The sequence below is a fragment of the Mesoplodon mirus genome (genome assembly GCF_964341445.2).
Source record: "Mesoplodon mirus genome assembly, chromosome: 12".
NCBI classification, from domain to species: Eukaryota; Metazoa; Chordata; class Mammalia; order Artiodactyla; family Ziphiidae; genus Mesoplodon; species Mesoplodon mirus.
Genome location: NC_138988.1, coordinates 94,664,525 through 94,678,536, shown reverse-complemented (window position 1 = coordinate 94,678,536; position 14,012 = coordinate 94,664,525). Strand labels below are relative to the sequence as shown.

Genomic DNA, 14,012 nt, shown 5'->3' with positions numbered 1-14,012 from the left:
GGGAAGTCCCTGTAGGGATTTTTTTAAATGGATTTTTCAGTGGTTTCAACCAAAGCAGATAATTCCTAGGATGTGTTTATAACTTTTGTTTTTGGTCTCTCTGTGTTTAGGATTATTCCTGTCCTTTGTGGTGGTTGGTTTGACTTCAGGTTGGGTCTTGAGAGCATGTGAGATGTGATGTTTGTCCAGAACGTTTTCCTTTTCTTTCTCCTTTTGTCTTTGGGGGATTTAGGGTACCTGGCAGCAGGCAGCATCCTCTGTAGTGACTTTGTTCTTCCTCTCTCCTTACTTTCCAGTTTTCAATGGTTCCAGCAGGTCATCACGGGAGAAGGAACCTGTTCAGAAACACAAAAGCAAAGAGGCCACTCCGGCGAAGGAGAAGCACAGTGATCCCCGGGCCGACGGCCGGAGGGAGCAGGCTTCCGCGAGCCACCCCCCAGCGGCCCCCTCCGTGGGCTCCTCTGCCAGGGGGCTCCTCGCTCACCACCACCCACCTCTGCATCGGTCGGCTCAGGACTTACGGAAACAGGTAAAGCCCAGCCCTGCCGCCGGGGGACCAAGGTCTGGCCTGGAGGTGCCAGATGCCACAGCCGCGTTTCATCAAGTTAACTGAAGGGGAAATGTGAGTAGTAGCCTCGAGAGATCCATCTTTCCAGAGCTCAGAAGGCAGGAAAGGATGCTCAGAGGTGAGAGGGGTTGAGAGAAAGATGACCTGGGCACAGAGGTGCCAGTGCACACGCCTCTCCTACCGTGAAGATGGATTAGGCGGGGCCGTTGGTGGGTTTGCATCCCTCCCTGGAGGATGCTGCCAGCACCCAGTGCCACCAGCAGTGGACCCTCACTTGCTGGGATGCCCTAGAAGGGTAGGGAGAAGGAACACTCCTTCGTTACCCTTCCGCCGCCCCAGCGTCCCGGGCACCAGGTGAGGCAGGGTGTCCTCTGGTTAGGCCGGGAGCCACAGGTTACCTTGGAACAGGCCTGCACGTGGCCTGGAGTGCTCCCTGTTCTTCTTGATGGACACGTTGGTGGCTCGCGGCAGGACTTCCGATAGGCCTGCAGGCGGTGATGGGACGGGTGCAGCCGCGGGGGACACTCACTCCGTCCTGTGCTCTCATGGTTAGCGGAGGCTGCACGCGCTCTGGCGCGCCCCCCCCCCACGCCCCGACTTCGGGGTCACATCCAGAATGCAGATCCTTTGTGGGCACCTCTCCCTGCCCTTGGACAGAGTTCTCAGCACCTGGAAGGGGGACCCTGGGGATGAGGAGGGGTGTGGAGCTCGGTGCGGCTCTCACCCGGGTCCAGTGGCGTCTCGTTAAGCCGTCTGCTCTGGTTCTCAGTCCATCTGAGAGCGGGTGAGCCGTGGGGGTCAGAGGTGAGCTCTCCACACCGGGAATTCTGTCACATACGGTTAAAACTTTCCTTAGGGGGCCTCCCTGGTGGCGCAGTGGTTGAGAGTCCGCCTGCCGATGCAGGGGATACGGGTTCGTGCCCCGGTCTGGGAGGATCCCATATGCCGCGGAGCGGCTGGGCCCGTGAGCCATGGCCGCTGGGCCTGCGCGTCCGGAGCCTGTGCTCCGCAACGGGGGAGGCCACAGCAGTGAGAGGCCCGCATACCGCAAAAAAAAAAAAAAAAAAAAAAAAAAAAAAAAAAAAAAAACTTTCCTTAGAATAGACTGAGGACTCTAACCTGGAAAGATTGGTTGATTCTGGGCAAGGCGCGGGCGGCCTGGAGATTCCCTGACGGGCACTGCTGTGGAGAGAGCTAACGGATGGTCACTGTGGTGTGAAGGTTGGAACTCCTCCTGTTGAATTGCGCTTTCTCCGTGGTCTTTCTCATTCTTGATGATGCTGGGGACCATTGTCTCTGAATATGTAACTGTGTTCACGCACATACATAGGATTGTGTGTAGACACACGTAGTATTTGTCTTAACCTTTAGCTTTCGGATATTACTCAGCTCTCCAGCTGGAGTGGACGAGGCAGGAATCCTCGTGTTTAATGTGTCCACAGTCCTCTCAGATTGCCACTTAGTGCTTCTGAAGTGTTACCTTGAGATTAAACAGGTGGTTTTTGCATATTTTAAACGTTGCCCACTGTTCCTGAAACACAGACCTCACGGTTTTCCTCACGAGAACACCTGAGCGTGGTTGTGGAATTGGCCGCCCCCGAGCTGGGAGCCCGATTTTCAGGACATAAAGTAGAGGATGCACCATCCCTTTGGTGTCTTGAGTCCCCAGTCCATTTCCAAAGCTGTTGGCCGGACAGGCCCTTGTGCAGAACTTTCCTCCAGATCTTTGCTTATGAAAGAGAACAATTCCGAAGGGGTCTAGAGAGGGAAGGGATCCACCTGTGGAGCAGGAATCTCAGTGAGGAATGAATGTGTGACTTTATTCACATAGAACCATAACCAATCTCTCTCTCCCTCTCTCTCTCTCTCTTTTACACGTGAGGCTGCATTGAGTAAACCCCCATCTCAGTTGGTCCACGCTCATCCTCAGCCCCCAGCGCTTGCCCCTCAGTTCAGGATTTCCCTTTGTAACTGAACAAGAGGAGTTCTCACAGTTGGAGGTGAGAGTTGAGGGGAGTAGGAGGTACCCCTTCCCTGGGGTGGCCCCATCCCCTCGATCCACAGCAGGCTCACGCGGCCCCTTTTACTCGCAGTGTAAAAGATGGAGGAGCGACCTGGGTAGCAGGGCAGACTGTCATCTGAGTGACTGTAGGAGCCTGGCCGGCTTTCTGGGTTCAGGTCTTGCAGGTGGGGTGTAACCGTCCCCGTCCCACCCCCTCCTGCCTGCCCTCCCTCCCCTGTCTAATCCACCCGAGTGGGATGACCCAGGACTCCCAGGTCTAGCTGGGCTCTGACCACGACCTTCACCGAGACTTAAGCTGTAATAGTTAACCTTCCTGAGCCTTATTGTTCATTTGGAGCCAATGATGCCAACTCTTCTCCCAGGGACATTGTGAGAAATGAAAGGATAATTTTGATACCATCAAATCCCATTAGTTAAGTACTCTAAGAAAAAAGGTCAATAGAAGCCCATTGTAGATTCCTTTGTAATGGCTTGATGCAAGTGATTAGAATCTGACCTTTCATCTTTTCAACTGCATAAAAGACAGGAGGCCCAGAGAATACGGATCTGTAATTTCAGATATGATTAATTTTTTTCTGTCGGCCTGAAAGAAAAGATCAGTGATTGTACGAAGTACACCTGGCAGGGTGGAGGGATGCCCTATGTAGGGGTGCTGCCGAGAAGTGACCGTGCCCTGCTGGCCCCAGTGCACCGAGCGCTCGCTCTTCTTGCTAGGACATTGCCTCTCATGGTGCTGGGTGGCGTGCTCAGCTTCATAAAGGCCCTGGCCTTTGAGACTCAGAGCACGGGAACTCAGTGTGAGGGGCCGCCCCAATCCTCCAGCTTTTATTCTCCCAAAGGCTCCAGGTGTGCCAGGTGACACCCACACATGGGTAGCAGCCCTGGAACTGCCCTGGGTGATGATCTGGATGTGTGGTAGGTGTCAAGTGCTTCCTTAGAACCGTACGTACGTAATGTGCACTAAAAGACAGTAACGAATTGAGGATGGAGAAACAACCATTCTTACACCTGGAGAGGGTATGGAGATGTTTTCCAAGCGTGTCGTGAAGAGGCTTTTGCAGACAACTGTGTGTGGTTGGTAAGCCAGGATGTGGAAGACGTGGGTGGTGAGGCTGCCCCCGGCCGGCACACCTCCCTGTTCTCATCTGTTGCGCTGAAGCTGAGCCGTAACATGAGGGAGAAAACCACCAGCTTGTGTGGCAGGGCAGACACGCCCGGCGGGGGGTCTGCTGGGCTGTGGCACCTTTGAGGAGAGGTTTTCACAGTCAAATGTACGGCAGTTGCAAAAAGTCTTGGCCTAGTCGGATGGAGAGAGGAGGCTGAGCTGTTCAGACCAAAGAGTGAGGCGTATTCTTTAACATTCTGGAAAATGAAAAATGAGCATCCAGAGAGAAATGGAGAGACTGGCCTTAGCTAGAAGAACGCGTAAGGTCTGACCGTGCTCTTCATCAGGTCATGTGGGGAGTTTGAATGGCGCCTCTGTCACGTGGTGTTTGTGACTGGGTCCGGTGGCCTGCAGAGGGGAGGGGGCAGGTGCTTTGGGAAGGTTAGGGGCTCCGACCAGGACCAGGCCTTCCTTTTGGAGAGCAGGGCTGCGTCAGCCTCTGCTCACTGACTTGCAGGTGCCCGCCACACCAGCAGGCCTGCCTTCCCTGTCCGTAACTCGCTGCCTGTCCAGTGGATTCTGTTCATTTAGGCTCTTTTGCTATTTAATTTGAATTTTAAAGTCCAAATACACTGTCTCCAACCAAGAGTGTTTCTCTTGGGCTCCTTTGCTGCTGCTCTGAGAGGATGGGCAGAGCCACTCGACTCAACGACTCCCTCTAGTGGGAAATGGGAGTTTGGTCGTTGACTTTCTGGTTGAACTGAGGACCGCTTCATGTCTGTGCGACAGGGGGTAACCTGAGCTACAGGTGCCGGGTGGGCGGTGGTGGGCTGAGACACCCCACTTCCTGCAGAGCTGGGTGACAGCTGTGGGGTGCAACGTCAGAAGCCCACACCTGAGCTGAGAAGGAGCACCTTAAAGAGATGTTAAGTTATTCAGCTGAAGGGCTTTTATTGCCCCCTGGAGGGCTCTGCCGCGGGCCTCCCGCCTCCTGTGTGTTGATTCTCCAGTGAATTACAGTGACGCCTCTCCCCAGATCAGCACTTCCTCCAGATGTGTAGGGTTGAGAGCAGGCCCGTGTGGTGGGCTGGCCAGGTGACCTGGGCGTGTGTTGCGGTGAAACTTAGTGTTGGGCTCTGTTCCATGGTGGAATAGAGCGGTGGCTGGGGAGATGCTCAGTGTGAAGGTGAGACAGTGCCTCGCTCCATAGCTTTGTCTCCTTTGGTACCAATTACTCATTGGACCCCGGAGGCAAGCACAGGCCAATGACGCGGCGTCTGTGTTTATACAAATAGGTAAATAAGAAGACGATCTTTTTGCCATTGAAGATGGTGAAATAGTTATGCAGAATTCCACCATGTGAAAATTTGGAATTTCCTGTACGACAGTGAGCCAGGAGGTCAGGTGGCCCCAAGAAGCCGGACTGGATTGACCCGGGGCCCTGCGCTGTTCCTCCAGGTAGAATCTGGGAGAGTGGAAGCCTGGCTTCCTGGCCTCCTGCAGGTGCACAGCCGTGTCGGGGGAGCGCAGAGCTGTCGGGGACTTGCACACACTGAGCCCCTTTCTCCATCCTCACCGGTTAGGTCAAATCTGGATGGGGAGGGCTTTAGACTGGAATCAGCATTATTTTCAAGCTCCCCAGGGGTTCTCTGGTCTCCCGGGATCGGGAGGCACTGAACCTAAACTTCGGCAAGACATGACGGCTGGCGGTGGGCTCTGCCGGCAGGAGCTGCTTGGTGGTGTCCACTGCGCAGTGGTTGCCGTTTCTGCTGGCGGATCCTCATCTTCAAGAAGAGATTAACGGTGCCCTGCGTCTGCTTCTGTGTAACTTGGGTGAGAATCGGAGCAGGTTAACCACAGATTGAGGGCTTCGAGGGGTGTCTTCTCTGAAGATGCAGAGACCTGAGCATCTTGCTGATGGAAAGCTCTTTCTGTGAGCCTCAGCAGGGTTTTACTGTTTCCTTTAGTTTTTCTAAATGGTTTTGTTTTTAGTCAGTGGAAGCATTTGAAAGAACAGGTAAAATTTGAGGTATTTGCATTCCTCACCATACATCCTATTCCAAATTAGTGGTACTTATCATGGAGATTTTGTCTTTGCCCCTGCCCCTGGTTTTATAAATTTGTTTCTAATTTATTGTTGCCAGGCTGCTAGTTTTGTTTTAAAATTTCCTGTTACGTATTCTAGACCACCTGCTCTGTCAGTCCTGCTTCATTCTTGACTGGCCGGCAGTGGTGCATCCAGGCTGTAGTTCCTGGGCCTTCCCTTTGGCCTCTCCCTCCTCAGTGGGGTCTGGGGGCTCACTGAGTCCAGCAGTCAAGGCTGGCTCCCCAGAAACCTGGTCACCGAACGCCCTGGGGTTGGCTCATGGAACACAGTCTCGCACCAAAAATTCACGGCTTTGATTGGACCGCGTGTAATTGGCGAATGAAGAAATACAGGTCTGGGGGCTTCTTTCCTTTTTCTGTTTTCAGAACCTTCTGTTGATCCGTCTACTGCCGTGGTTCCCAAAGTAGGTCCTTGGCTGAGGCTCAGCATCACCAGAACCTCATTAGAAATGCAGACTCTCGGGCTCCAGCCCAGACCTACTGGATGGGAGACTCTGGGGATGGGGTCCAGCGACCTGGGCTGGGCCTGGGCCTAGTGCAGAGGTCGCTGAGACTCAGGCCCTCCAGGACCTGGTCCTAGGGGTGGGGCAGCTGCACAGCCCGTGGGTGCATTGGGTGTGGACAGGAGAGGTGTGAACTGCTTTAGGTGCCAGATGGCTTCCCCAACTCGGGAGCCCAGGTCCTCCTCCGGGTCACCTTCTTCTCTGGGCTCATGGGTGAGAAAAGACAGCTGCTGTTTCCCAGTGAGCACATATAATGTTTAGTCTGCCTTTTGGGGAGGTGGTGTTGCTCAGGTAACCCTGGCATCCCTGGTTGCATGTGAGAACTCGATACCCGGGATGGGAAATGACATGTCAGAGGCCACTGAGGGGCAGGGCTGTGACGTGGTGTCCGCGCCGGACCAGCGCAGCGTCAGCTCCTGCTCTGGGCCCGTCGGCATCCTTTGGAAATCAGTGCTTTCCTGGTGTCCACCCTTGTCACTCGCTGGCTTCTTTTTATAAATGAGGGTGACCTTTGTGTGTCACAAGATTACTGTGATGTCCAAGCTGTAAGATGGCTGTGAAGAGAGGCTCATCGTTTACCAAATTCCCGTAGGACCGAATGTGGACGCTTGTAGGGGCGGGAAATGGGAGCTGTCTGTGCAGAAGGGGTCAGGCCTGTTTTGCTTCATCAGAGAGGCGAGGTGCATCCAGTGAGGTGCCCTGGGGCCTGTCTCATGGGTGACTGACTGGCAGACGCCCACAGCTGACAGCTACACCTCTGGGCGTGGCGCGTGACCGGCATCTGAGCCACATGAGTGCTCTTATTCCTGTGTTTCCGTAGCATTTTTGTTCTGTTTTTTACTTATTGAGCATGGATTTTAAAATTCTGCGGGCAGATCATGCTGCTGTAGGGAGCACAGGAGAAACTGCAGCCACGTCTTTCCTTGGCACAGGTGTGCCACGCCTGTGTGTCTGCCCCCTTACCAGCAGGACCTTGCTGTCGGGTGTTATTAACTTGTGGCAGGTGATGGGCAGGCACGTTGAGGGTCCTCCCTGGGAAACATCTAGTTTCAGACGACAAACGTGCGTGTTACAGCGCACCCGGGAGACCCCCTGGGCAGCACCCAGGTTGGCTGCGTGTTTTTGCTTGGAAGGATGGGCCCCAGTCCTGCGGAGATCCTGAGACCGGGTATCTCCGAGCTGGCTTCGGGGCTGTGTGTTCTGCCTGCCTTGCCCGGGACCCCCGTGCCACCGCCTCCCAGAAGCGGGCGCCGGCTGCTGAGTCCGGCGTGGGGTGGTCCCCGCTGACGGGTGCTAACTCCCCCTCTCTCCCTCTGCTGCTCCCAGGTTTCTAAGGTCGGCGGAGTCACTCGAATGTCATCTCTGGGTACAAGTGCAGCCAGTGCCAAAAAGATGCGCGAAGTCAGACCTTCACCGTCCAAAACTGTGAAGTACACTGCAACGGTGACGAAGGGGACTGTCACATACACCAAAGCCAAGAGAGAACTGGTCAAGGAAACCAAACCTAATCACCACAAGCCCAGTTCAGCTGTCAACCACACAATCTCAGGGAAAACTGAAAGTAGCAATGCAAAAACCCGAAAACAGGTGCTATCCCTCGGGGGGGCGTCCAAGTCCACCGGGCACACCGTCAATGGCCTCAAGGTCAGTGGCAGGTTGAACCCAAAGTCATGCACTAAGGAGGGCGGGGGGCGGCAGCTGCGGGAGGGTCTGCGGAACTCCAAGCGGAGGCTGGAAGAGGCGCCCCCGGCAGACAAGCCGCAGTCGCCCCCCAAGAAGATGAAGGGGGAGGCGGGTGCTGCCGAGGGTCCTGGCAGGAAGGTGGCCCCGGCCCCCGCGGAGAAGGCGCCGCCTGGCGGCCACGGGAAGAAGGAGGTGCCCGAACGGAGCCTGGAGAGGAACCGGCCGAAGCGGGTGACGGCCGGCAAGGGCCCGCCGGGCAGACAAGCACACGGCAAGCCGGACGGCGCCCCCTGTGAAAATCGTTCTACCTCGCAATCGGAGCCCCTGCCCCGGCCGCACGAGGCGGCGGCCAAGGCCGAGAAGGGGGCCGGCAGGGCCGGGTGGGCGGCCATGGACGAGATCCCCGTCTTGCGGCCGTCGGCCAAGGAGTTCCACGATCCGCTCGTCTACATCGAGTCGGTGCGCCCTCAGGTGGAGAAGTACGGCATGTGCAGGGTGATCCCGCCCCCGGACTGGCGGCCGGAGTGCAAGCTCAACGACGAGATGCGCTTTGTCACGCAGATCCAGCACATCCACAAGCTGGGTCGGCGCTGGGGCCCCAATGTGCAGCGGCTGGCCTGCATCAAGAAGCACCTCAGATCTCAGGGCATCACGATGGACGAGCTCCCGCTCATAGGTAAGGCCGCCCCCCACCCCCACCCCCCCTGCCCACATCCCGTGGTGTCCGCCCCAGTTTCTCCAGGCCCTTCTTGGCTCGGGAGGAGTCTGAGGCCTCCCTTTCTGCAGGTGCGGGGTGCTCGTGGCAGGAGGAGGGCTGGTCCTGTACCCCCCGCTCTCACACTAGGCGACCCCTGCTGCCCCGAGCTGCGGGCCGCCTTGCTGAGGCCAGGGTGGTGTCCGGCGAGAGGGGCGGGAACGCTGCCCCCACGCATCTGTCTGCTGGGGGCTGCCTTACCCGAGTTCGGCAGGCTGGGAGGCTTGACCTACAGGAAGTGATTTCTCACAGTCTGGAGGCTGGAAATCTGAAAGCAAGGTGTTGGCAGGGTTGGTTTCTCCTGAGGCCTCTCCCCTTGGCGTGTGGACGGCCGCCTTCTCCTGTGTCCTCACGTGGTCTTTGCTCTGTGCGCACGTTCCTGATGTCCCTTCCTCTTGCTACAAGGACACCAGTCATGTTGGGTTAGGACCCATCATGATGACCTCGTTTTACTTTAATTACCTCTTTAAAGACCCTGACTCTAAGTACAGTCACACTCTGCGGCCCCGAGGTTAGGACTTCAACATCTGACTCTTTGTGGGTGGGGTACATGTCAGCCCATTTATCTCTGCTCATCTATCCTTGCATCTCAGTTTTTCTGGTGATTACTGGGCCCTCGTGGCACCCACAGGTCCAGGAACAATTCTGAGAGCAGGCACAGCTCTGGCTGTCACTAAAGCAAAGCTCTCCTTGGTGCCTGCTTTTGTGAACATACACCCCGCTGTAGTGAAGGCCCTTGGCCCCCAGGCAGAGCCTACGCTGGCTCTTGGAATCCACATTTCCCTCTTCCTCTCCCGCTTACTGCGCCTCCGGGATGAACTCGCAATGTCAGAGATGAGCGGTTCTGCGGAGGGGGGTTCCTTTGGGGTCTGCCAGGTGAGTCACGTGCTTCCCTTCTGGCTCTAGACCCTCGACAGGAATAAGGCACGTCCTTCCTCCAGTTGGAGAGGACAAGTTTTTAGAGGCAGGGATCAGAGGAGATATTATCGGTTGTTTAGGTCTCACGAGTTGGCAATGAGATAGGGCTCCGTGTAAGATGGAGGTTTCATCATTGCTCTCAGCAGGTGAGAATCACTTAAATTGAAAGAATTCTTGGTTTGTGGTCCACTGTCAGGGATGTGGTCGAAGGTGGCACAGGGCTGTGGGAACAGGCTGAGGAGGTGCCAGCCTCTCGGGAGCTTGGCGTTGGCTGCGTGGGTGACCAAGAACCTCACCGAGTCGTGGCTGCAGTGGGACGTCTTGGGTCCCCCAGCCTGCTAGGGGGGTGCGGTAGGTCTTCTGGGGACAGGCGGTGTGCTCAGGTGACGTCATGAAGGCAGCCAGCGATCTTCCATTCAGAGTAGGTTTCCTTAACCTTGACTCCCGTGGCACCAGAAGTCGCGAGGACCTGACACTGTGGTGTGTGTGTTCACACCCGTTGCTGTTACCCCAGCTGTAATGCGTCGTCAGCTTCCAGAAGAGGAGCTGAGGCCTCGGGCTGTGGCTCTGAGCTCAGCCTCCTTGCCGTGCGAGAGACTTGGTAGTTTTGAAGGAATTTCCCAGAATCCACAGAGCGGCTGCTCCTTCTCTGTGAGGGCGGCACTTTGTCACGTAGCATCCTCGTGGTCCTGAGAACGGGTTGATGATAGCAGGTGAGGAGTGAGATAATGGATTTGCAAGTACTGGGTCAGTTTTCTCCGTGCTGTTGAATAACAGTGATTGCCTCCCTTCTGGTCAGCCTGTGGTCTGAGCCCCTTGGGGTGACTCCCATCCCTCTTCACCTCGGCAAGTCCGGGTGGTGTGCGGGCAGCCCCAGGAGTTGCCCCAATTGAGAGCAGGGCCTGGAGTGCATCTTGGAATCTTGGGCTTTAGGCCCCTCCCGGCCAGGGTTGGGGCGAGTTTCCTCCTCGACGTGGCCCCCACTGCACTGACCACGACAATGCCAGCGTCCTACCAGCCCAGTGGATGGACTCGGGCCGCTGCTCACCCTTCCCCTGGCCGAGGCGGCCCCGTGTTGCCCGGCCGCCCAGCATGCACGTGCTGCTCTCAGGGGTCCCGCTGCTTTTCCGCTCATTTATCGTATGTAAACCTATCCCCACCCTTTAAAGAGCTAAATGTTCTTAATGTTTATTCTGCTCACCTACCATTTTGTGGCGTATTTACCTCCTAACAGCCAGTGGATGGTTATTCTGGAAGATTTTTTCCCCCTTTATTGGCCAAAGGGAGGTTGATTTTCCAGGTCCCACTGAGAGAGTCACTTGGCGGGCATTCAGACACATCTGGGTTTTGACATGCTTTGTACAGTGTGATCAAGGGGCATAGTGAAAGCGAGCCCCTACACCTCCTGGGATAAGCAGCCCTCTGTGTGAGTGGTGATGGGAGGAGCTGAGGGAGAGACCACTGCCTGCCCCGAGGTGGGTGGTGGCTGCTGCCTGCTGCCCGGAAATCCTGGGGGGGATCGAAAATAAGTTACCGTGTGTGTGTGCGTGTGCGCTGGGGGTGTTGGGGGGGTCGGGAATGACAACACACACTGCGTGTATACACTTGCTGACATCGCAGCTGTTCCGGGTGACGCTGGCTTGTGGGTGTGGCCGGGTGGCGCTACCCAAGCCTTGCCAGCCCCAGCCGGGATGCCGTGTTCCATCACCCTGCCTCCTGGGGTGTGAGGGGTGTGCACCCTGCCCCTGCTCCAGGGGGCGCTGGACTTGTCCTCCTCGCGGATCTGCTTGGCCGCGTCTCCTTCCATTCAGCCCTCTGCCTGAGTGTCCTCTCCTCGGGACTACCTGCCCTGGCCACCCTCCTAAGACGGCCGCCCCTCAGCCTGTCCTGCTCTGTTTATCATCCTAGTGCCCAAGAAGGTCTAAACCCTGTCTCTCTGTAGACTAGATTGTTCTGCTTGCTGCTCTGACCCCAGGGCCTGGCAGCATCTCTGGCGTGTAGTGGGCACCGGGCACCCGTGGGCTCTTGGGTGATGGAGGACGGTCTTGTTCCCGGGCCTTTTCACCGACCGTCCCTGTGTTTTCTCCCCTCACTGTCCCAGGAGGCTGTGAGCTCGACCTGGCCTGCTTTTTCCGGCTGATTAACGAGATGGGCGGCATGCAGCAAGTGACTGACCTCAAAAAATGGAACAAACTAGCAGACATGCTGCGCATCCCCAAAACCGCCCAGGACCGGCTGGCCAAGCTGCAGGAGGCCTACTGCCAGTACCTGCTCTCCTACGACTCCCTGTCCCCCGAGGAGCACCGGCGCCTGGAGAAGGAGGTGCTGATGGAGAAGGAGAGCCTGGAGAGGCGCAAGGGGCCCCTGGAGGGCCACACGGAGCAGGACTACAACCGCTTCCACCCGCTGCCCCGCTTTGAGCCCAAGAACGGGCTCATCAACGGCGTGGCCCACAGGAACGGCTTCCGCAGCAAGCTGAAGGAGGTGGGCCCCGCACAGCTCAAGACGGGGCGGCGGCGACTCTTTGCTCAGGAAAAGGAGGTGGTGAAGGAGGAGGACGACAGAGGCATCCTCAGCGACTTCCACAAGTGCATATACAAGGTGCGGCGCCTGGGTGGGGCCTGGGGAGCACATGCGGGCCCGGGGGGCTCCGCTGCGTCAGGCTCCCGAGACCTGGCGACCCGGCAGTCGGCTCTGGCTCCGTTCCTCGTAAAGAGAGGTGTCTGCAGTCTGCAGGGGGCTGGGTGTCCGGATGAGGTTACTGGGCGCCCAGCCAGGGGAGTCGCTTGCCCGCCATGGCCTTGGGCTTCCTGTCCATTAAATGGGTTTGTGTGCGCACATGTGTGCCCATGTGCCAGGAGTGCAGCCTGGGAGCCACACCCCCTCGTCCTGGAGTGGCTGCCCATCGGGGCCCGGCCCTCTGTAGCTCCCGATGGACATGCCCCCACTGCCACCCAGCCTGCCCAGCCTGGCTCTGCCGGCTCCTTTCTGTCCGCCACCATGGGTCTCCTGGGGAGCGGGAGGGGGAGGGGAGGCTCCCTGCTTCTGCCCAGCCATTCCGACGAGGCGCCCTCCTCTGGGGAGCCAGGTGGCGTCCTGGTGTCTTCCCACTTGGCGGCCTGGCTCTGTGTCCACAGGGCGCTGGGGACCCGGGCTGGGAGGGGGCACAGACTGGGCACTGCCCCTGCACTGCTCCAGCAGTGACCTGCCCCGTAGGCTCCGGGGGAGGGGCCCCGTGGAGGCCTCGGTGGTCACGCTCCCACCGCACGAGCCTGTCCGTGGTCTGGGGAACGCGTCGGGCATCTGCGGTTCTGCCCTGAGTTTGGCCTCTTCCCTTTGAGTCCCCGCTCCGAGGTCCCACCTCTGGCCACCCTGTGCCTCGCTTCTCATTCTCTCCTAGGCTTGAGTCCTGCCCTCCTTTCTGGACAGAGATGCCTGCTTGCCTAGAGCTTTTCCTGTTACCGGACCCGGCCAGCTGTGGCTGCGGTCTGGTGGCCGTGACAGTGCTCCATGGCACCTCTGTACGCCGAGGGGCTGGGAGCTTGAGGCTCCAGGTTCTGAGCCCCCTCAGCATCCGGGGGCATTGATTGCTGTGTGCTGGGTGTCATCGCCTTGAATTACAGGCACCTTGCTTTAGCTGACACAAAATCAGGTTCCTCCTAGCAGTTAGGATTTTATTTTGTGATGAATGGCATGTCAGGAGAAGTCGGGACTTGTACAGCCGTTTCTCTTTTAGTTAGAGCCCTACTTACAGAGCTGAAGAGCAAAAGCAAAGGGTGGGGTCTGCGAGCTGAGTGCTTTGACTGTCCTTCCCCAGGCAAGAAAGGTCTGCCCCCTTCCTAGACCTGCGGCTCTGTTTGCGGGGCTGTTCCAGCATCGCCTCATTAAGGAGACCCTCCCTGACCACCTGCCTGGCAGCCCTGCCCCTCTGCTTCTGGTTCATCGCACTTAGCGCCACCTCCCAGCTGTTTTGTGTGAGTCAGAGTTCCCCAGGCCACCATGAGGCCAGGGACGTTGTCTGTTCTGACCACTGCTCTATCTGCAGCCCTTAGAACCAGGCCTGCACACAGTAGGTGCTCAGTAAGTACTTCCCCAGTCAGGGGGTGAGCGTGCCTGGTCAGGGAGGAGTGCAGGGCTTGCCTTTAGAACAAAGCATATCCGTGATGCCATGGGTCACCCCAGTGAGCTTGTCCTTGCTAACATTCCCAGGAAGGGGTGGCGTGCAGGGGTGGGGAGGGGACGTTAGATAATCTGAAGAGCCTGCGTGCTGTCCCAGGGCTGCGTGGGGGGCGGGGACTGGCTCCGTGGCAGAGAAGGGCCGGATCCCTGTGTCCCCTGCACATCTGCGAGGC

The 14,012-nt window shown here is 57.4% G+C and overlaps 1 protein-coding gene across 2 annotated transcripts in view; it reads left to right on the top strand.

Annotated features, from left to right (window-relative positions):
* Positions 1–14,012, top strand: part of JARID2 (jumonji and AT-rich interaction domain containing 2) — a 244,949-nt gene that overhangs the window by 213,937 nt on the left and 17,000 nt on the right. For both annotated transcript variants that reach the window (XM_082639766.1, XM_082639765.1), the window contains exons 6-8: positions 297–529; positions 7,632–8,664; positions 11,762–12,261. In XM_082639766.1, coding sequence (XP_082495892.1) covers positions 297–529; positions 7,632–8,664; positions 11,762–12,261 — 1,766 coding nt within the window. The remainder of the gene's footprint in view (positions 1–296; positions 530–7,631; positions 8,665–11,761; positions 12,262–14,012) is intronic.